Genomic DNA, 24,094 nt, shown 5'->3' with positions numbered 1-24,094 from the left:
CAGAGTATGATGCCAGCAAAAATTTCCCCCCGCAGTACCCCCCAGAAACACAGTATGATGACCCCCCACAGTGCCTTCAGAAAAGTAAGATGCCTCCAACACCGCATTTTGCTGGCAGTGTCGCCAACACAGTACGTTGTCCCACAGTACCTTCAACACAATATGATGTCCCCACCATGACCCATCAACACAGTATAATACCCTGCACAGCCCCAACAACGTATGATGTCCCTAAAATTCCACCACACATTATGATGTCTCATAATCCCCACAAACAGTACAATGGTCCTAACAGTCACTCATACAGTATAAGGGCAATCACAGTTCCCCCCCACACAATATGATACTCCTTCAGTACATCCCCCAAAGTATCATGCCACTACAGCCCACCACACTGCAAGATGTCCCTCACATACTATGATGGTTACCCCATAGCACAGTATCACTATAGTTCTCTTATATGCTATGAGACACCCACTCACAATATCATGGCCACACAGCAAGTCATCTCCCCCCCCACACACACACAGTATAAAGTCCTCATAGTTCCCCATAAATTATAAGATTGCAACACAATATGCTGTCCCCACAGTTTTCCACAAAGCATCAAAGCCCTCCCGCCTCACACAGATTATGAGACCCTCATACAGCACAGTGGTCCCACAGTCCCAAACATGGCCTTACACAAATTATGATGATCTCATATCACCCACACAGTATCATGGCTCCCACAGCATGATGCGCCCACAGCTCCCCACACAATATCATGCCTTCCATATCTCCCAAACATAGCATTGTAGCCCCCACACACAGTATGATGTCTTAATAGTTCCTCCAATGAGATTCCCTTGCATCATTGCCCTCACAGCACCTATACACAATATGATGCACCCACATGCCCACACACATAGAATTTCCACTCATAAGTACTGACAACATTAAAACAAAAAATAAAACTACTCACCTACACCAATTCCACTGATATGCTGCTTTGCTCTGTGCAGAGTGTGGTCTGATGCTCCTCGCAGCAGGTGAGATCCAGTGATCTTATCACACCGGCTGTGCTGAGGCTCTTTTAGGGTCTTTCAAGCACTCTTTTAAACTGAAGATGATTCTTGAAATGAATCATTCATTGGGCAAGTAGTGACGTCACGGTCGTCTGTAGGATTTTTAGCACCAGGATGAAAAGAAGTCCATGATTCAGACATAGGCAAAACATTGATAATTCCGCTTTCTAAATATTGCTAATCTATAATGTCTCTCGGTGTTAGATTTATTCACTTTTTACCTCTTCAGTAAGAAGTATTGACACATTACTGTATTTCTTGTTAGTGTCAGATCCTAAGGAAGTGAGACGCAGAAGGTAGATCAGCAATGCAGCTTCCCAGATGAGTAACTCCCAGTTATAAACATAACTCAGAAATGTTTCATGCCCATGAAGAACCTGTACAGAAGAACATGGAAATGATGAATTATAACATATTACTGTACTGTATACCATTTAATCCCATTTTTCAAAACGTTTTCTTTTATTTAACTATTTTCATAATCCAGATATTAATATGAAATTGATATACTTTGCAGTGTTACATGTTTGATGTACCATTAGCAGGTTGCACCCCAATTGCTTAGATATTGATGTCATATGTCCATGACATTTGTATAGCCTAATTGTGAATATTAAAGGGGGCTATTGTCCTGTGATGACTCCTGGTATCTGTATTCAATGCATAGACTTCTAGACTATTCCGAACACTGGTCTATTTTGCACCATGTATTGACACACGATTACAGGTCAGGTGCAAAGATGTCATCATGGCAGCAAATGTCAGACTGCAAGGGGCATGGGCCAAGAATAAGTCAAATCCACAATTGACTTCTTGTAGAAACAAAGTTAGGTGAGTATTATAAATTAGTGATGGGAGGGGAACTCTCATGTCGCAAGGAAATATACTAAGGGGCAAGGGAGAAGTTGACTCAGCCTTTGCATTGTGTGTCTGTGTGTGCCACTCTAAGCATGGAGAACAGAAAGAGGAGAAGAGAACTGTCTGAGGACTTGAGAACCAAAATTGATGAAAAATATCAACAATCAACGGTGCGCAACATAATCAAGATGTTTACAACCCACGGCACTGTAGCTAATCTCCCTGGATGTGGACAGAAAAAAATTGATGAAAGGTTGCAACACAGGATGGTGGATAAGCAGCTCAAATCAATTCAAGCTGTCCTGCAGGCTCAGAATGCATCAGTGTCAGCATGAACTATCCGTCGACATTTGAATGAAATGGCAGGAGACCCAGGAGTACCCCACTGCAGACACAAAGACATAAAAAAGCTAGACTGCAGTTTGTCAAAATGTAGTAGAGTAAGCCAAAATCCTTCTGTGAAAGCGTCTTGTGGACAGATGAGACCAAGATAGAGCTTTTTGGTAAAGCACATCATTCTACTAGGTATATAAGGAAAAAAAGAGAAAATTTCAGCCTAACATGCAAATGCCATAAGGGTCCACTGGTGCATGGAAATCCTTGGTAGCAAATCCAGGGATGAGAAGCAGTAGGAAGTAGTTTAGAAAAACTCCAACACCTTCTCCGTATCCATCACAAGAAATGTAAAGTTAAAACGTCCATTTTATTAGTTCCATTAACAAAGCGCCATATGTAAGGCTGCCTTACATATGGCGCTTTTCTAATGGAACTAATAAAATGGACGTTTTAACTTTACATTTCTTGTGATGGATACGGAGAAGGTGCTGGAGTTTTTCTAAACTACTTCCTACATCATTCTACTGTTTACCAAAAACGGAATAAGGCCTGCAAAGAAAAGTACACAGTACCACCAGTCAAATATGGTGGAGATTCAAGCAGCTTTTGTTTTTGTGTTTTTTTTGCTGCCTCTCACACTGGGTACATTGACTGTGTGCAAGGCATCATAAAATCTGAAGATTACCAAAGGATTTTGTGTCTCAATTTAGTGCCCAGCACCAGAAACGTGGGTTTGCATCCTAGGTCATGGTTCTTCTAGTAGGATAATGACCCCAAACATACTTCAAGAAGCACCCATAAATGAATGGAAACAAAGTGCTGTAGAGTTCTGAAGTGGCCAGCAATGAGTCTTGATCTAAATCCGCTTAAACACCTGTGGAGAGATCTTAAAAGGCACCCTTCACATTTGAGAGACCTAGAGCAGTTTGTAAAAGAAGAATGGTCCAAAATTCCAGATGAGAGGTGTAAGCAACTTGTTGATTATGATATGAAGCGATTGATCGCAGTTATTTATTCCAATGGTTGCGCACCCAAATATTAAATTGAGGGTGCCAACAATTTTGTCCAGACCATTCTTAGGGTTTTGTGTGACACTATATCCAATTTGCCATTTTTTCTAATGTTTTTTTTTCATGTTATTCCAATACACACAAAGCTAATAAACATGTGTATAACAAAACATGTGTAACTGTAATCATTTTCTGGGAGAAATACTTCATTTTCTGAAACAATTTCAAGGGTGCCAACACTTTCGGCCATGACTGTATATGGTTTTATCATGCATTCACTAAATCTTGTTATACAGCATGGGATAAATCAGATTTAAAGCTAAGTTAAGAAAAAGACACATCTGAAGATGTTTGGCACATAACTGTGTCTATATAGTGAATACTAACCTGAGCACAGCAAATGAAGGCAATAGAGAGTGTTACCAAATATACTGAAGATACAATAACATCCACTGATCTCTGGGGTCCTCGTCTCTGGTAGGAAGAAAATAGAAAAAATAAGTTATTGAGGGGTGGAAGAAGTTTATATATCATGTACAGTAGCTGTGTAACACCTTAGCTCACCTTTAAGTAGGACCGTAGGGAGAGCCACATTTTAATATTCTGCACCTTCTTCAGTCGGAAGTGTGGAATTTCAGATTTCAGAGCCTTCCTGGCAGAGGTGATATGGCTAAATAACTTCGCTATCAAAAATCTCTACAGGTGAAAACAAGGAATGTATTATGTTAGAGAGTAGAGGAAGAAACCGTACTTGTAATTTACAGCTACAAAGAGTGACTGTAAGAAGAAGGTCACAAAGACATATAGCATATATGTGAATACAAATGCATTTCTCACAAGAATACACATTGCGTACTACCAAGCACTGCATCTCTATGAAATCTATAAATCCAAGGAATTATTATGTTACAACAAAAGGTGATACAAAATAAAAAAAATAAGCACAAAATATAAAACATAGTATATTATTGAAGCGAATGTCATAGGTGCTGGTATTTGTTCAAATGTATAATGCACCGTCCAAACATCAAATAAAGCCACCAAGTACAAAGCTATCAGATGGTTTTAATCAGAAAATCGCAAGCAAAATATAAAGTTTAATTCAGCTTCTTTCGCAAATATTTTGTAAAAATAAAAAAGCAGAATTCTGATTAAAAAAGGGTTTGTCTCAATTAAAAACAGCCGGTTTGATAGGACACAGATATCTGATCAGTGGAGGTCCAACACCTAACACCCCTATTGATCTTTTGTTACCAGCTCCAGCAGCGACCGGTTGTATACAGTGTAAGGGGATGATCTTCAGTACCTGGGAGCAGCCGCTGAACAGTGTGTTGTAGTGGCGGTGTTCCACTCCGAACACTATTTCCATCAGGCGGGTGGTGCACTACAGCTGATTGGTGACAAAGGCCAGTGTCAGACGTCTCTGATATGATACTGATGATCTATCCTTCTTCTGAGAGCAATCTCTCCAAACTCCCACATACACATGAATGCTCAGCTCAGCCAAGTGTTCATGTGTTCTCTATAAGGAGAAAGTTGCTCCCAGACTCATCTCATCATTATAAAAAAAAACATTTTGTAATGGTTAAAAGTTATTTTTATGTTTATTTAAAATTTGTTTTTTTCCCCAACATTTTATTAACTAATGTTTACATACTATTTAGCCCCACAAGAGAAGTCTTTTGATTGGTTATTCTATCAAAAGTATACAAAAACTTGGCACTTAGATGTGATAAATAAAGGTGGAATTTTATTGTGGTATTATCCAGACAAAGAGGAGATGTTTCGGTCTACAACTTGACCTTCATCAGTCCGCTGGATGAGGGAACACTGTTTAAATGGCTCAATGGAGGAAAAAGCAGTATTCACCACTGTGAAAGGAGAGAGCTTTCCTTTAACAGCTGTGGATATTGCTTTCTCCCATCTCTCCAGCCAGCTTTCCATGTCCTTTCTTCCCAGAAAATACTTCTTATAATAATAATAATCTTTATTTTTATATAGCGCTAACATATTCCGCAGCGCTTTACATACATTATCGTCGCTGTCCCTGTCAGTATGTCTTTGGAGTGTGGGAGGAAATCCACGCAAGCACAGGGAGAGCATACAAACTCCTTGCAGATGTTGTCCTTGGTGGGATTTGAACCCAGGACCCCAGCACTGCAAGGCTGCAGTGCTAACCACTGCGCCACCGTGCCGCCCTTCTTATGTTTTTTTCTCACAATGACTGCCTCCATAATACTCCATTTCTTTCAAAATCTGCCTTCGATGACCCTGACCTTTCTCAAATCCTGCTCCATATTCCTTCTGCTCTCTCGCAGAATGCGTACTCAGCCCTTCTTTCCTACCAAGACTTCTGGTCCCCTAACTCTCTCATAGACTTATTTTCATAGCCTCTCTCCACACAAAATACTCCCTATTATGCCTTCCTACCAAGGCTGCTTCACACTGTCCCCCAAACCATGGCTATCTTCCCCTTACAGACTGACACTCAGGGTCCCAACTTTCTCTTGAAGACTACTTCCCATAGTCCCATTCCTCTCGCACTGACTGCTTCCCATGCCCCCTCATATCTCACAACCTGCTCCTCATAGCCACCCTCTCTCACAGACTGCTTCCCATGCCCTGTCGTATCTCACAACCTGCTCCTCATAGCCAACCTCTCTCAGACTGCTTCCTATGACCCCTCATATCTCACAACCTGCTCTTGATAGTCCCCCTCTCTCAGAGACTGCTTCCCATTCCACCTTGTCTCTCACAACCTGCTCCTCATAGCCCTCCTCTCTCACAGACTGCTTCCCATGCCCCCTTGTCTCTAACAACCTGCTCTTCATAGCCCCCTCTCTCACAGACTGCTTCTCATGCCAAGCTGTATCTCACAACCTGCTCCTCATAGCCACCCTTTCTCACAGATTGCTTCCCATGCCACCTCGTATCTCACAACCTGCTCCTCATAGCCACCCTTTCTCACAGATTGCTTCCCATGCCCCCTCATATCTCACAACCTGCTCCTCATAGCCACCCTCTCTCACAGACTGCTTCCCATGCCCTGTCGTATCTCACAACCTGCTCCTCATAGCCAACCTCTCTCAGACTGCTTCCTATGACCCCTCATATCTCACAACCTGCTCTTGATAGTCCCCCTCTCTCAGAGACTGCTTCCCATTCCACCTTGTCTCTCACAACCTGCTCCTCATAGCCCTCCTCTCTCACAGACTGCTTCCCATGCCCCCTTGTCTCTAACAACCTGCTCTTCATAGCCCCCTCTCTCACAGACTGCTTCTCATGCCAAGCTGTATCTCACAAACTGCTCCTCATAGCCACCCTTTCTCACAGATTGCTTCCCATGCCACCTCGTATCTCACAACCTGCTCCTCATAGCCACCCTTTCTCACAGATTGCTTCCCATGCCACCTCGTATCTCACAACTTGCTTCTCATAGCCCCCCTCTCTCACAGATTGCTTCCCATGCCACCTCCTCGTACCTCACAACCTGATCCTCATAGCCGCCCTCTCACAGATTGCTTCCCATGCCACCTCCTCGTACCTCACAACCTGATCCTCATAGCCGCCCTCTCACAGATTGCTTCCCATGCCACCTCGTAACTCACAACCTGCTCCTCATAGCCCCCCTCTCTCACAGACTGCTTCCCATCCCCCCTCATCTCTGACATCCTGCTCCTCATAGTCCCCCTCTCTCACAAACTGTTCCCTATACCCTTCTGTGACACAGATTATTCCCATAGTCCGGCATCTTACACAAAGTCTGTGCAACAGCTTTTAAACTGTCTGAAAACAGCACCACAGAGCTTTAAAAGAACAGAGATTCCAACAATGAAATATGCCAATGTATACTTTGGCAAACTTTGGCAAGTGATAATATAGATGTGTGCACATGAAAGCATAGTAGACTGGACCTCCCTATACAGAGAAAGAGAAGGCATGTCAAAGGGTACTCTTTTTGCATACACTGGCTGCATCAGGGTCTATTGACACATTGTAGGTATATGCTGGAAAAAGCTCCATATGTATTTCTTATACATGTTCAAAAATGAGAACATAACCTTACTGACAAAAGATTTCTAACCAAAACCCTATAATTTGGCTAGAAACTCTGTAATTTGGCTATTATAACGTTTGCGAGGATGCAGCTACAAGGGGTGCAAAGGTAACAGGCATACCAGGACACATGATGGATCATGGGGTTCAGGAGCTTTAACCTATAATCATTTTATTTTCTTGGAGATATGAAGGGCAGTACTAGCATAATTAAAGGGAATATGTCAGCAGGGTTTTGCTATGTAATCTGAGGGGAGCATGATGTAGAGGCTAAGAGCCTGATTCCAGTGATGTTTCATTTACTGGGCTGTGTATTGTTGTTACAATAAAATCATCAGCAAGAGACTATTACAACAGGACTAGGTGTCCTGTGCCCCCTGGTCCATCCCTGGCCCCAGCACTGTTAGCAGCTGTCTGGCAGCTTACTGTGTACATTGTATATTGACAATCAGTGGTGTAGACGGGGTTACAGAGCTCCTCACTACTAGCTCTGCTAAATCTGCCAGAGAGAAAATTGTGATTCTTTCATAACTGATGCACCCAGTAAACTAAGAGGAATCAGGGTCTCTGTCCGTACCCAATGCTGCTGTCAGATTATATAGCACAAACCTGCTGACAGATTCCATTTAATTTGGCATAATAATTGTACAAACATCCCCATTATTGCAATTAACCGTATATGAATAGAACATCCTAATGTTTTTTGTTTTTTTTTTAAAATAGAATAGTGGCCGGATCAAAGCTAATCTTTATATCTATGGCGGCTTTACTCCGATTACTTTATTAACTGTGGCTCTTATTACTGTACATTGGCAATTAGGAAATGAATGTCAACCCGTATTTTCCTGTGGCTTTTTCCTTCATAACTGCCTTTTGCATTTGCGGTATATGTAAGGATTTTAATTCTACACTACAGTAATCCCTTCCTGTAGTTTAATTGAATATTTTCTCTCTGGCTGCTCGAAGCTTCTAATAACCACTGCTCACTTTGTTTTATTAAAGGTTATCGTGGCATGTAGCTACAGCATATTACATTTACATTGCAAGCGTCTGGCTGCATAGTGCTTTGTGTGTGAGATGATGAAATGAGAATATCATTGTGAGCTATGAGATTTCTCCGCTTGCCTTTATTCCAGAGGCTGTATTCTGTGGCCTTGCTGCCCAAAAGACAGAAAAATGTGATACAAATATGCGAAAAAGATACGTTTTCAAAAACTTTTTTTTAAAACCATCTGCCGTTCAGTTTTCTAAGCAGTTATTTTTTTTAAATCTTTGTAAAAAATCTATTTTTCTAAGGAAATATTCAAATATTCAATGCAGACATCCATAATACCTATATCATTGTATGGATTTTTTTTTATTGAAAGACAAGGGAATCTGTACATCTACTTAAAAAAGCACTCCTCCTATCAAAGTTTTATCCTCTTAATATATTGCAGTCATCTTATTATACAGCACTGTGTACTTACAATTGCTCATTTTGCCTTTCTACCCAGATAATTCTTCTCTTTTCTCTACTCTATGTAGAAACAGGAAATCTCTTGTCCCTGCATTTATCATTCCCTTCTTCAACTCCTGATCCAGCTGCTCTCCCTTCCCTCCGACCAGGGACACTTGCATTGACTTATGACTCATACATGGAAAATTGACCTACTGTTTCTACATAGAGCTTAGAAGGATTCAGCTAGTCAGTTTTAAATCACGTGATGTCATAGACCTAATGGAAATGAGAACAATTAGCTGTGTAGAAAGGCAAAATGAGCCATTGTAAGTATTAAGAGAATACAAACTTTGATGGGAGTGCTTCTTTAATGCGAATCTGTCTCCAGGTTAATGTTCTAAGCAGTATCATGTAGGAGCAGAGAATATTATTATAGTGATGTATCACTTACTTTACTGGGTGTTGCAGTATTGATTGAATACTATTTTCTCAGCTGCAGATCTAGCAGTACTCTGAATGCTGAGCTCTGTTTAACCCCGCCCACACCACTGATTGACATATTTTTTTGCACACTGTGCATCGGCAGAAGTCTGCTAATCAGTGGTAGGGGCGTAGTTGGATTACCTGGCAGCAAGTTTACTAGTCCTGTAACGGTAATCTTCTGCTGATAAAACAATGAGTTTATAAAAACGACAGCAAGCAGCCCAGTAAGTGACACATCGCTGGAATCAGGATATCCCGCCCCTACATTATGCTGCTCTTGAATTCGGTGGACATAACCTTATGACAAATTCCCTTTAAAGAGCATCCGTCACCAGTTTGGAAGTGGCCAGTTCTAATCCTATGGTCTTTGCAGGGTTTTTATGCAGAGTAGCCACCTAAACACATGCCCCCAGAGAATCCCGTGAGTCATGACTCCATGATGAAGACCATAAAAATTACCACTAAATAAGGATTATCTGGAACCATAAGGCAGATTTTAATCAAAACAACACACAGTGGAGCAGCAGGAATAAAATAAAAACAGAAACTGGACATTTTTGACCTGGGGACGGATCCACCTTAAAGGGAATGTTCTGGGATTTTTATTTTTGCATGATTAATTATTGCTTAGGTAATTATTTATTTAAAAAAATATATAAAATGAAATGTTTTAACATTTATTTATTTGTTATTTTTATTTGCTGATATGTAAATGTCTGAGTAGGCCATCGGTTGGTGTCCGATTGCTTCTCTAGTACTGTGGATGCCTCAGTTGTAAACTGGGCACATCCCCTTGGGCTGTCCAAGATCACAGCTGTGGGGGGGAATCGGGTGCCATTTTATTGTAGTCCAGAGCTGTGCTCTGAGCTACAGATTCTTCCTGTCACTGCTCCCGCAATGTTCAGCGTCGAGCGGTGACAGGAGATCCAGGCAGCTGTGGTAAGAAGATCTCCAGGGCAGTGGTGCGCACACAGGTCAGCAGCCTGACATTGTACTACTAATACCAGGCTACCGTGAGGTTCTCAGCTCTGCTCTCATTACTCAGGGCAGGGTTGCAGAGGTAACTTCTTCCAGCAGTGAGAGCAATTCAGTAGCCTGGCATTAGTAGTACAATGTCAGGTTGCTGACCTGTGCTCACCCGTTGTCACCACAGTGTCCAGAGCTCAGTAGTGTAGTCACCTGACTGCTTATTCCTTGTAAAACTTCATTCAGGTGTCTGTAATGCAGGGACGTTTGAATGAGGCCTTATTGCTGCATCTGCAAAGCACTCCGCTGAGCCATGTATCTAAGCCCATCATGCGTAATACAGTTCACTGAGCCATGTATCTAAGCCCATCATGCGTAATACAGTTCGCTGAGCCATGTATCTAAGCCCATCATGTGTAATACAGTTCGCTGAGCCATGTATCTAAGCCCATCATGTGTAATACAGTTCGCTGAGCCATGTATCTAAGCCCATCATGTGTAATACAGTTCGCTGAGCCATGTATCTAAGCCCATCATGTGTAATACAGTTCGCTGAGCCATGTATCTAAGCCCATCATGTGTAACACAGTTCGCTGAGCCATCTATCTAAGCCCATCATGTGTAATACAGTTCGCTGAGCCATCTATCTAAGCCCATCATGTGTCCTTTTGCAAGATAGGGAGGGGAGAAGTGACATCACACCATGTGTGATGCTTTGTTTCGGGACAGAAGCAGCGGCAGTGGCCGCAGCCTCTGCCCCCTGATGATGTCCCATTCGAGTATCCCAGCATGCACTGGGGATTGTCAAAGTGTCATGAAAACGAAAATAGGTAAAGAAATAAAATAAAGCAGTTAGATTAGAAAGGGAATGGTAGGGACCTGTTAATTAAACTATATTAGAAAAAATGATTATATTAATTCAATAAATAGACATTTGAGATGAAAATCAATATTCGTTTCGGACCACCCATTTAACTTGCATTTGTGGATTCCACAGGAAACTGTTCACAGAGAATGATTTTTAAAAGTATTCCTGAATCCTGAACACAGTGTTTTGATCAAATCACAATAGTTTTTAGTGCAATGCTGCTTGGGGTTCGATAGATCATGAACATCCAATATTGATCTATCCCTTGTTCCTTGTGCACATGGATTTCTCCAGAATTCCTGAATCTTTTGATGATGTTATGTACTGTAGATGATGGGATGTTCAAAGATTTTGCAATTTTACTCTGAAGAACAGATTTCTGATATTATCGCACAATTTTTAGATGCATTTGTTCCCAAATTGGTGAACATCTAACCATCTTTGCTTCTAAGAGACTTTGCCTCTCTAATCTGTTCTTTTTATACACAGCCATGAGACGTAGTTGCAAATTAACATTCAAGCTGTTTTCATTAGTAACACTTTTTCAGCCTTCTGTTAACCCACACCTAACTTTTTGGGGATGTGATACCACTATCAATTTTTAAATGCGTTAATTTTTTCAAATTAAATGGAAAAAATGTCTAACTTTTTTTTTTTAATTTGTTTATTAAACAGCAATAATAAAAAAAGTACACATTTTGTATATAACCAATATAATATATACATACTCATCATAATAATTATAAGAAAACAGCAAGTTTGTATAATGAGTTATTTGTATAAACTTCAATTCCACAAGTCATATTCTTTTGCGAGGCTTATGGAACAATTGAGGAGTAATTAAAAGACTCATTATTCAGATTTACTGTATATATGTTTGGTTAAACATAACTCAGAATGATACAATACGTCCAACATAACTATCATATTCTTAAAGAACGAAAAAACTAAGATTATGATTACCCTTCTGCCAAGAGCGATTTCGACATTGTTAATAACATTATGATACTATCAAGTGTGAGTCAATGTATTCTTTACTACAGCTATTATAATGGTGCCGGACCATTATCAATGTGTTGATATAGTAAGGTGAGATGAGTTCCACACATCCCAAATCTTATTGAATTTCCCCAAGCTGCCTCTATTCTGATACATTGTCCGCTCGTAAGGTATAATTGAGTTTACCAGCTCAATCCAAGCTCTAAGAGATGGATGTAAATTACCCATCCAGCGTAGGGCAAATATTTTCCTAGCTAAGAAAAGTGTCTCCTGCAAGAAAATTTTAACATGATATTCCCATATCTCTTCATCTAGAACACCAAATAAGTATACTAATGGATTAGGAGGAACACGAGTAGATATAAGGGAGGTTAACAACGAGGTTACCTCGTTCCAAAAGGATAGGATAACTGGACATCTCCACACCATATGTATAAATCCGCATCCATTGTATGGCATCTTAAGCATTCTGAAGTCCCATTCTGAATAACCATAACGGGGTCAAGTACTATATATAATTGGGTCATTTTGTTATTGGGCAATGGGGACACCTTGGTTGGAGATTCAAGAACCTCCTCCCATTCTTCATCTTGGATATCAGGAATGAGGAGTTTCCATTTTTCTCTTACTGTCAATAAAGTAGAATCAGTACCCACGGACAACATGTATGTATATAAAGTGGAAATAAGACCTTGGGGACCTTGTGATTTAAGGATCCCTATTAAAGGGAAAGACGATATTGTTTGAGTTGTATTTATGTTGCGTAAGTGTGATTGAATTGCTGATCTGAGCTGTAGGTAGCGAAAAACTTGGAGCCTAGGGATTCTGTATTTAGTTTGTACTTGTTCAAAGGACATTAGGACACCGTGATCATATAAATCTTTAACCAAGGAAACATTGTGTGAGATCCAGAATTGAGTGGACGGGTGGTTTAGTAGCACTGGGAAATAAGTATTATTCCATAATGGCATTTCAGATATAATGCCATCAAAGAGAATCACTTTTTTAATTTGTCTGCAGACTGATCGTGCCAATCGGAGTAAGTGTAATAATCTAGGTTTATTAGGTTTATCTGTTTCTAAAAAACCCAACAGGCAATCGACTTTTGCAGCATGGGCAAAATGGCTCTCCAAATTAGGTAGGTAATTATTGGGCATCCACTTACTCAAAGCTTTGATTGCCCAGCCAAATAATACAAAAAGAAATCCGGCAGTGCCGCTCCTCCCATTTGTTTAGATCTATGTAAGGTGGACAATTTAAGTTTGGGTCTAGTCTTCCCCCATACAAAGGACGAGACTAATGAATTTAGGTTTGAGAAGAAAGATTTAGGAATCAATACTGCACTATGCTGGAGGGAATAACTGAGCTTTGGAAGTAGAATCATTTTAATCAGGTTTATACAGTACGTCCTGAGACAGATAACGGTAATTTACTCCAAATGGCAAATTTAAGGTTGGCGAGTTCTAACAACGGGAGAATATTAAATTGTAAATCGAGTCTGCTGTGTTTTGGTTTATTTATTCCTAGATATTTAACCACTTCGCGCCAGAGCCTGTTTTTGCCTTCGTGACCGGGCCAATTTTTTCAATTATGACCACTGTCACTTTATGAAGTAATTACTCTGGAACGCTTCAACGGATCCCCCTGATTCTGAGATGTTTTTTTTCGTGACATATTGTACTTCATGATAGTGGTAATATTTCTTCGATATCACTTGCGTTTATTTGTGAAAAAATCGGAAATTTGGCGAAAATTTTGAAAATTTAGCAATTTTCAAACTTTGAATTTTCATGCCCTTTAAAATTTACAAAAACTTTTTTTAGGGACCACATCTTATTTGAAGTGACTATGAGGGGCCTTTATGACAGAAAATACCCAAAAGTGACACCATTCTAAAAACTGCACCCCTCAAGGTGCTCAAAACCACATTTTAAAAGTTTATTAACCCTTCAGGTGTTTCACGGGAATTTTTGAAATGTGGAAGAAAACAATGAACATTTAACTTTTTTTCACAAAAATGTTACTTTAGACCCAATTTTTTTTATTTTCACAAGGGTAACAGGAAAAAATGGAATGCACAATTTGTAGTGCAATTTCTCATGAGCGCGCTGATACCCCATATGTGAGGGAAAACCACTGTTTTGTTTAGGCAAACTGCAGGGTTCGGAAGGGAAGGAGCGCCATTAGACTTTTTGAATGTAAAATTTGTTTGAATAATTAGCAGACGCCATGTTGCGTTTGGAGAGCCCCTGATGTGCCTAAACAGTGGAAACCCCCCACAAGTGACACCATTTTGGAAACTAGACCCCTTAGGGAACTTATCTAGATGTGTGGTGAGCACCTTGAACCCCAAGGTGCTTCACAGAAGTTTATAATATTGAGCTGTAAAAATAAAATTTTCACATTTTTCCCACAAAAATGTTTTTCATCCCTTAATTTTGCATTATCATAAGGGTAATAGGATAGATTGCACCATGAAATTTGTTGTGCAATTTCTCCTGAGTACGCCGATACCCCATATTTGGGGGAAAACCACTGCTTTGGTGTACGGCAGGGTTCGGAAGAGAAAGGAGCGCTATGTTGGCTGGGATAGGTTGCAGACACCATGTCACATTTGAAGAGTCGCTGACATGCCGAAACAGCAGAAACCCCCACAAGTGACCCCATTTTGTAAACTACACCTCTCAAGGAATTTATCTAGGGAAGTAGTGAGTATTTTTTAATTTTTTAATTTTATACCATTGGGCAGTGAAAAAAACAATTATATTTTTACCACAAAAAAATGTTTTACCCTCAGATTTTACATTTTCACACAGGGCAATGGGTAAAAATGGTGCCGAAATGTGTCACACAATTTCTTCTAAAAGTGGCAATACCCCATATGTGGCTGTATCGTACCGCTGAGCCATACGGCGAGATCTGGGAGGGACGGAGCGCTATTTGACAATTGGAGAACAAATTATTGTAGAATAGGCATTTGGATTTGGGAGCACAACATTTTCTGAATTTCTTTGGGGGGCAAGGGCCATTTCGCTTTTCCAGAGCCTTTCTGCTACCAGTAACTTGGAATATTTTTAACAGATGACGGACCTGAGTGGGGACTAGCTTTTTTTGAGGACTGAGTTGAAGCTTTTATTGGGAACATTTTACGTAACATTTATCCGGCAATCGAGGCTGAGCACTTACATCGGGGTTTCCATCTAAATTTCCAAGTGATGTAATTCATATGAAACCCCTGCGGGATCCATTCACTGTAATGAGGCAGCAGAGTTACTCTGGCCTCTGTTTAGCGGTGTCCTTTTATTTCAGAAGTGCACAAAACTGTGGCCAACCGCACTTTTATGCACGCCTAAAAAAGCTGACACTGTGGGATCACAGGCCAGATGGCATCCACAGTGGCCTATATCTGCCTCATTACAGGGAATCTTCCGTCATGGGTTCCGTCTGAATCACGTAATTTAGAGATTTACACGGAAACTATGGTGTAAGTGCTCAGCCTAGTGTGACGTCTCAAAGCCCTCGCCCTGGGAAGATGGGGACTAGGAGATGGGTCCAGATGTTGTAGATAGGGGTGCAGCCGTGGCCCGGACCCACTTCGTGCCCAGGGCAGTCACATTGAAAATGATGGTGTGGGCTTATCCGGGTTGAGTGGCTGATTGCGACTACGCCTCCTGTGGCACCTGGTGATGAGCCACCAGCGCCGCTGCAGTCCACCGAGGCATGGTGTTATGTTAGTTCTTACTACTCCCCACAGGCGGATCAAGGCCTCGGGGCAGCGGGGCAGGAAGGAAGGGGTATATGTCCAGGAGGTCTGATGCTACGTAGAACGGTGTGGTGCAGAATAATGAGTCCGGAGGCCATAGGGGTGAACATCCAAGGCTTTACTCACGATGGAGATGGCAGTAGGAAGGCGACTCCCTGCTCCTGCGGAGTCCTGTGGTCACCATAAACGCGGGGGTCCGACAACCTCCGAGTAAGTACAGTGTTACATCAGGACCCTGCACCAGAGTGTTCCTAGACAATGGACCTAGTCCTTTCCTGTCCGTGTGGGTGTGAATAGGCCGGGTCTCCCTCTGAGCTTCTCTCAGAACAAGGGTACGGGTGGCAGCGCCATTCTTCCCGTTCCCGGTGGGATCCTCAGGGCCTACCGGGCTTCCCTGACCAGGACGTAGAGTTGCAAGGTCAGGTGTCGAGGGCCGGTCCCCTCTTGCAACCGGAATCCCTCTGAATAGATCAGGTAGGCGAGGAAAGGTGGCGTACACCGCTCCGTCTGCATCCTCCCCAGGACCCATTTGCAGTGGAGCTACACTCTAAAGCTCCGGGCCTTCTTGGTCATGGTCCTCGACCGGGCTGAGATATTCCTTATCTCCCGCCTGCCTATCGTCCCAAGGCCAGGGAATGAGGGCCGTGTCTCCATCCTCTGCATGTCCACACAGGATTCACGCTCAGGGGGGGAGATCACGATCTGACACCAGTCAGAGTACAGTCAAGAACAGTCGGTGACCTGTCAGAGAACAGTCGAGAACCAAGAGCCAAGATGGCAGTGAATTAAATATGAAATTTAAGGTGTCACTATAATGTGAGTCCTCCACCCTCACCCACTAACTGGTTCCTATCACTTTTGTGTTCCCAGTCTCCCGAATGCCAGAAGAGGCAGCACCTGGTGCCCATTAGCCCCCTCTGGTGGGAGAAGTGTGGTGTTGGATGTGGAGGTAGGGTACTGATCATCACACTGTTCTTACCTCAGAGGAGGAACACTACACTCCATTGGAGAAGTGCAGCATCCTTGTGGCGGTCGAACCCTCAGGGGCGCCACATTCCCCCCTGGTGAAACACAGCACGTCTGCAGGCTGCAAAAGAGTAACACCTAGGAAAGTTTTCTTTTTATACAAACAGTAAACCATCTTCCCTTTATGGGAGGCACACCTTCTTAAATGTTGCAAACATAATATACAATACAAAAGTACAAAGGTATAAAAGTATAAAATTATAGAAGTGCTAGCATTTTCCAGAGACATTCACGTGCAGACAGACGGGTTAAAGTACAAGGACGAAGAGTCAGTTCAGAATTGTGAGGGACCTGTCCCAAACCCTCAACGTGGGCCCTGGGGTGGCTGCAGGGCATGAAGATCCCAAGTTGGACATCCAGGAGAGCCACCCTGACAGGTTTTTCTTCTGAGGTCTGAGGTTGAAATATATACGCGGTTTTACATAAAACCAATAAGGAGCACCTAAAGAGATGCAAACTATGTACAAGGAAGGAGTCTGTCTGCTGCAAGTCCGCAGGGACCAATGTCTCCAGAAACCGGGGATAGAAAATCAAAACTTAAACATCAACATAATAAGTTTTAAACAGGTTACAACCGCCGGGGCTGCTTAGATCTCGGGTTCCCTCCTGGGAAAAGGCTCGTTCCTCCCGACGGAGGCTAACCGGTCCTCTGAGGCTGAGCGCGAGGGGGCGTCGCTCCTGGACACCTTGTGGACATCCAGGGCGTACCACCCCCACACCCCATGGTGGCGAGAGTATGTAACTACGTCGCCCGGGAAGAGGTTCCGGCCAGGGTGTCCCTTCTTCAAACGCGGCTCGACGTCCCGCCTGCTGACAAAGACGTCGTCCTCGTGCTGGGGACTCCTGATGAACCCCCACCCTGCCTCATGGTGGAAGCGGATGACTTGCCCTTCCACTCGGAGACTGGGATGGGTTGCCTCTTCCTGTCTGGCCCGGGACTTAGCAGCTTTGGCCCACACCTCAAGGCGTTCGCAGCGAACCTCCCTCTGGCGTTGCTCCCGGGTGAGCTGGAGGATCTGCTCATGGCACCGCTCACACCTCCTCTGCGCTTCAGCCCGGTCTCCCGGGGGAAGCCCATCAGGTCACCCCCTGGTTGTCCCAGGCCCACTCCTCAGCCTCCGGCCAGGTGACTGTTGGTGCAGTTAGCGGTGTCATTAGGGGCTGCTGCGGATCCTCTGCAAGCGTGGACCAGTCCGGGTTGGGGTTGGTGGATACCCCAGCAGCCTCAGGCGCTTCCGATTCGGGAGTTGGGCGACAGCGCAGGTCCCCACCTCTAGCTGACGCTTGCAGCTCCGGAGCAAGACCTGCTCCCAGGTGACCGCGCCGGGCAGGAGATATTCAGCCATGAGGTCCAGTATGGGAACGGTAGGTTCAGCAGCCGGGGCAGGGGTAGCACACTCACCCGCCTCTGGGCCGCTCGCGACCTCTGTCACCGCGCCTCCCTAAGCTTCAGCTCCTTGGCGGCGGGTCCGGATGCACAGCAGCATTTCTTCCCGCCATGCAACCATCACCGCCTCCTGGGCCTCTTTCTGTCTCCGCACAAGACCCGGGGCTTCCTGGTAGAGAAACTCCAATTCTCCCGCTGTTAAGATCTTGCTGCCTCGCTCCCCGACGGGTAAAAGACCTGGACCGGGTTCGGAAGGCTCTGTAGGTTGCGCTCCAGAAGCGTCCATGTCAGCTCCCGAAGATTGCCAACCTCCGACTGCAATGGCCGCACCTTGTTGCTTTTCTTCTTCCTCCTCTTTCGGGATGGTTCCTGGGCGGCATGCTGACAGGCCCGCCTTCGTTCAGCCCATCCGGTTTGACGGGCATTACCCCGCGGACAGTCTCTGATGGAAGGGGCGGTCCGCACTTTTGGCGCCATTCGGGAGCCCAGCCCACGATGGGAGGTATTAGTAGGGCATCTTTCCACAGCATTATGGCGCCTGTTCTTCTTGGGCGGGTGCCATTTTAAGAGGAAAACGACAGTTCAAAGTGTAAGGCACACAGTACCCGGCAGCAATGGGTAACTCCTTCCTTTGCTGCGGGCACGCTATCCTGCCGACTATGCCAGTGATGTGATGCCTCAAAGCCCTCGCCCTGGGAAGATGGGGACTCGGAGATGGGTCCAGATGTTGTAGATAGGGGTGCAGCCGTGGCCCGGACCCGCTCCGTGCCCAGGGCCGTCACATTGAAAATGATGGTGTGGGCTTATCCGGGTTGAGTGGCTGATTGCGACTACGCCACCTGTGGCACCTGGTGACGAGCCACCAGCGCCGCTGCAGTCCACCGAGGCATGGTGTTATGGCGGCCATAGTTCTTACTACTCCCCACAGGCGGATCAAGGCCTCGAGGCAGCGGGGCAGGAAGGAAGGGGTATATGTCCAGGAGGTCTGATGCTACGTAGAACGGTGTGGTGCAGAATAATGAGTCCGGAGGCCATAGGGGTGAACATCCAAGGCTTTACTCACGATGGAGATGGCAGTAGGAAGACGACTCCCTGCTCCTGCGGAGTCCTGCGGTCACCATAGACGCGGGGGTCCGACAACCTCCGAGTAAGTCCAGTGTTACATCAGGACCCTGCACCAGAGTGTTCCTAGACAATGGACCTAGTCCTTTCCTGTCCGTGTGGGTGTGAATAGGCCGCGTCTCCCTCTGAGCTTCTCTCAGAACAAGGGTACGGGTGGCAGCGCCATTCCTCCCGTTCCCGGTGGGATCCTCAGGGCCTACCGGGCTTCCCTGACCAGGACGTAGAGTTGCAAGGTCAGGTGTCGGGGGCCGGTCCACTCTTGCAACCGGAATCCCTCTGAATAGATCAGGTAGGCGAGGACAGGTGGCGTACACCACTCCGTCTGCATCCTCCCGGGACCCATTTGCGGTGGAGCTACACTCTAAAGCTCCGGGCCTTCTTGGTCACGGTCCTCGACCGGGCTGAGATATTCCTTATCTCCCGCCTGCCCATCGTCCCAAGGCCAGGGAACGAGGGCTGTGTCTCCATCCTCTGCAGGCCCACACAGGATCCACGCTCATGGGGGGAGATCACGATCTGACACCAGTCAGAGTACAGTCAAGAACAGTCGGTGACCTGTCAGAGAACAGTCGAGAACCAAGAGCCAAGATGGCAGTGAATTAAATATGAAATTTAAGGTGTCACTATAATGTGAGTCCTCCACCCTCACCCACTAACTGATTCCTATCACTTTTTTGTTCCCAGTCTCCCGAATGCCAAAAGAGGCAGCACCTGGTGCCCATTAGCCCCCTCTGGTGGGAGAAGTGTGGTGTTGGATGTGGAGGTAGGGTACTGATCATCACACTGTTCTTACCTCAGAGGAGGAACACTACACTCCATTGGAGAAGTGCAGCATCCCTGTGGCGGTTGAACCCTCAGGGGCACCACACTAGCAGGACACCATATATGGCAGATCTGGAGGCGGTCATGTGACCTCCAGCTGCCATAACAATGGCAGGTCCTGGAAGATATCAGGGGGCCGTCGGAGAGGTAAGTTGATGACCCCCTCTCCTCTCACTATCTTCTATATGCCGCGATCACTATAGATCGCGGCATATAGAAGATAGCAAAGGGTTAACAACATCATTGGGACCTGATCCAATCAGGTCCCGATGATGTCCCCTGTCAGAGCTATCGCTCTGCACCGGAACCGCAGCGCTTGCAGGACTCTGGGGGTCCTGAGCGCTGCGGGACCACCCACCGTTTTTAAATATCGGCGCTGCACAGAGCCCAGGCAGCACCGACGTTTATGTACAGTGGGAGGTCCTGAACCGGTTAAAATTAGATACAATAGGCAGTGGGGATAACGTTTCAAGGTGATCCATTGGATCCTGGGAAAGAGGCATTAAAGCGGATTTATCCCAGTTTATGTATAATCCCAAATATTTACTAAATTTGTCTATAGTGGTAATCACACGTGGTAATGTTTCTTCTACTTTATCCATAAATATCACCATGTCATCAGCATATAAGCCAATAGTGTCTAAACGGTCTGCTATAGTTATACCCATAATGGCTGGAGTGGACCTTATACATATTGCTAGTGCTTCGATTGCAAGAGCAAAAAGGGCCAGGAAGAGGGGACATCCTTGACATGTTCCTCTTGCCAAAGAGAATGACCCTGACCTATAATTGTTTATAATTATTCGGGCTTTTGGTTTCATATATATTGCGCAAATCCACTTCCGAAATTTAGGACCGAATTCATATTTTTGTAAACAAGCAGATAAAAAGGACCACTCAATGGAATCAAAGGCCTTAGCTGCATTCAGCGAGACCAGAGCCCATTTATTATCTGGTACCAGAGAACTGTACTGAACTACTGATTGAACTCTCCTGATGTTAATAGATGTACTCTTCCCAGGCATAAAACCGGTCTGGTCTGGGTGTATTATTTCAAGTATCACTGAGTTTAGTCTAGGGGCCAGGATTTTAGTGAAAATTTTGTAATCCACATTTACCAATGATATGGGGCAGTATGACCCACATTTGAGAGGATCTTTCCCTTCTTTCTTAAGTATTATTATATTGGCTTCATAAAAGGAGTCTGGTAAAGAACCTTCCTCCCAGGTCCTCTGAAACACTTTTAGAAGGAATGGTGCCAAAATATCCCTATATTTCCTATACATTTCTATAGGAAATCCATCTGGCCCAGGTGCCTTCCCTGAAGCCAAATCCACTATAGCTCTATTTATCTCCTCTATAGTAAAATCAGCTCCCAGAAAGGCTTGTTGAGTGGGGCTTAACGTGGGAAACTTTATGTCTGATAAATATTTAAGACATTCTAAGGTGTTGAAACCACCTTTGAAGCTATATAGTGTTTTATAATAATCTAGAAAACATTGGAGTATGTCATCTGTTGAGGTTACTATCGAGTTATCTGGTTTTCGAATTTGAAGTATGGTATTAGATGTGTTATGCTGGTGTACTATAAATGCCAGTAGTTTACTGGACTGGTTCCCTAATTCAAAATATGACTGGCAGGTAAAGAATAATTTACGCTTAGATTTGGTGCCCATATATTGGGTATATAACCTATAGGCGTTCAACCGCTCAATTCTATTTTAATTTGTTTGATTAGTTATATAAGTTGTTTCCGAATCCCTCAGTCGTTTTTCCATTTCATCCTCCTCCTTTGATGTCACCCGTTTAATATAAGATATTGTAAAAGATAAACATTCCCTTAAATACGCTTTAAGGGCATCCCAGAACAAGTTAATATTTTGGGGTTCAAGGTGAGACTAAAGGAAACAATCCAACTGGTCTAGAGTTCTATCGTTGGAGCCTATCAATTTCAGCCAGAATGGGTTTAGCTTCCAAAATAAATTATGATTTCTTTGGCCAAACCTGAGTTTAAGTATTATCGGACTATGATCTGAAATACCCCTGTTACCATGTTCCACATCCCCACCCACATTGCTAAGTTAATGGATCCAAATATATAGTCTATATGGGACAAAGTGCGTCTAGTGGACGAGTGGCAAGTATATTCTCTCACATCAGGATGGCGTATCCTCCACAGATCCAACCAGCCATTGCCTTCCATGAATATTGATAACTGGGATGGAGAGGTGGTCACCCTGGAGGCCCCGTCATCCAATCTGAGTCTAGCAAGACCATTGTCCATGACTAGGTTAAAATCTCCCATTCACATAACATGTGCATCTGAATAATTTAGGGCAAAGCTTACGGTCTTCTTAAGAACTGTCATATTAGCTGGGGGTGGGTTTTAGATACACATTATGATGAAATCTTTCAGATTTACCGATGCATGTACAAAAATAAAGCATCCATGAGGGTCTGTCCGAGCCTCTTTGACCTCCCATCTAACGTCTTTGTGTATTAACAAGGACACCCCTCTAGAGTAACTAGTGTGAAATGCATGTATGGACCATTGCACCCATGGTTTCTGCACATAGTGAGCCGAATCTCTTGTCAGGTGTGTTTCAACCAAAGCTACAATATAAGGATGATGATGCTTAATCTGGGAAAAAAAACTTAATTCTCTTTCGAGGAGATTTAAGACCCCTCACATTCCAGGTCATACATATAATTTCAGATCCCATGTTCCCCTATCCAGATATGATATACATTGTCATACAGGTTAAATTTTGCAGGCAACTTAATTGGTGTCTTGGCAGCAGTATATATATAAGCATTAATTATCAAAACTAAAACAAGAAAGAACAAGATAAAGTTCAAGAAGGAGCACAATCTCATGCTCCTGTCGTATTCCAAAAAGAGGGTACCTTCACTGAACACAGTGTCCGGTATTGTTGTTATATTGGACGCTGGTGGAAAGAGCTCCTATCATTACAAATATTGAGAGAGTTCCATTTCCTATGCAGACATATATGGATGGCGGCAAACAGATCAGGGCTACTTTCCATTTGGTCCTGTGTGGGACCGCAGCCATTCCATGGCCTCCGCTGGGGTTGTAAAAAATATGGAGGAACCCTTATTAACAATTTGGAGTCGAGCTGGGTAGGTCATTGAATACAGAATATTCCTTTTTCTGAGTTGTTTCTTGACCTCCATGAATTGAGCCCGTTGTTTCTGAAGTTCCATAGAGAAATCCGGGAATATTGATATTGTGGCATTGTTGAATTTAATGGGACTTTTTTGCCGTGCCATGCGGAGAATAGTGTCCCTGTCCCTGCAATTTAGGAGCCGTGCCAGAAAAGGTCGCGGTGGAGAGCCCGGGGGGTGAGGTCTTGTCAGGACCCTATGAGCCCTTTCCACAGCGAATGTTGGAGAGAACTCATCCCCTAAAGTTTCCTTGAGCCAGCTTTCCAAGAATTGCTCAGGTCGCTGACCTTCCGAGTGTTCTGGTAATCCAATGATTCGGATATTATTCCGGCACATTCTATTCTCCAAGTCATCCGCCTTCTGCCTCCAGGCATTTATGGAACCAGCCACCTTCGTCAATTTGGCTCCATAGGTGCAAGTTTATCCTCCAGGTGGGACACTCTTGATTCCACTTCCATGATGCGCCCCCCCCCCCAATGGCTTGCATATCTTGTCAGACATCCCACTTCAGAATGCCCCTCCTCTATTTTCCCAGTCAGGGATGTCCTAGTTAGATATATGGCTTGCATTAATTGTTCAGATGCCTGTCTTACAGTTCAATCTTCTTGATCTCCACCCTCTTCACTATCAGAAGCACGATTTTTACGTTGGTCGGCAGCTTTAACATTTAATGGATTACTTCTGAGAGATCGTGAGTTGTCTGG

General features: G+C 44.0%; 1 protein-coding gene across 3 annotated transcripts in view; it reads right to left on the bottom strand.

Moving 5' to 3' along the window:
- The window catches only part of PHTF1 (putative homeodomain transcription factor 1), a 383,734-nt gene that overhangs the window by 44,864 nt on the left and 314,776 nt on the right, over nucleotides 1-24,094 (bottom strand). For all 3 annotated transcript variants that reach the window (XM_073667168.1, XM_073667167.1, XM_073667166.1), the window contains 3 exons: nucleotides 3,836-3,967; nucleotides 3,659-3,745; nucleotides 1,289-1,444 (listed from right to left, as the gene is read on the bottom strand). In XM_073667168.1, the coding sequence (XP_073523269.1) occupies nucleotides 1,289-1,444; nucleotides 3,659-3,745; nucleotides 3,836-3,967 (375 nt within the window). The remainder of the gene's footprint in view (nucleotides 1-1,288; nucleotides 1,445-3,658; nucleotides 3,746-3,835; nucleotides 3,968-24,094) is intronic.

The sequence above is a fragment of the Phyllobates terribilis genome, unplaced genomic scaffold (genome assembly GCF_046119375.1).
Source record: "Phyllobates terribilis strain yellow unplaced genomic scaffold, ASM4611937v1 Scaffold_2__4_contigs__length_985480577, whole genome shotgun sequence".
In the NCBI taxonomy this organism is placed as follows: domain Eukaryota; kingdom Metazoa; phylum Chordata; class Amphibia; order Anura; family Dendrobatidae; genus Phyllobates; species Phyllobates terribilis.
Note: the sequence above shows the minus strand (reverse complement) of the source record. Positions and strands in the feature narration are given on the sequence as shown.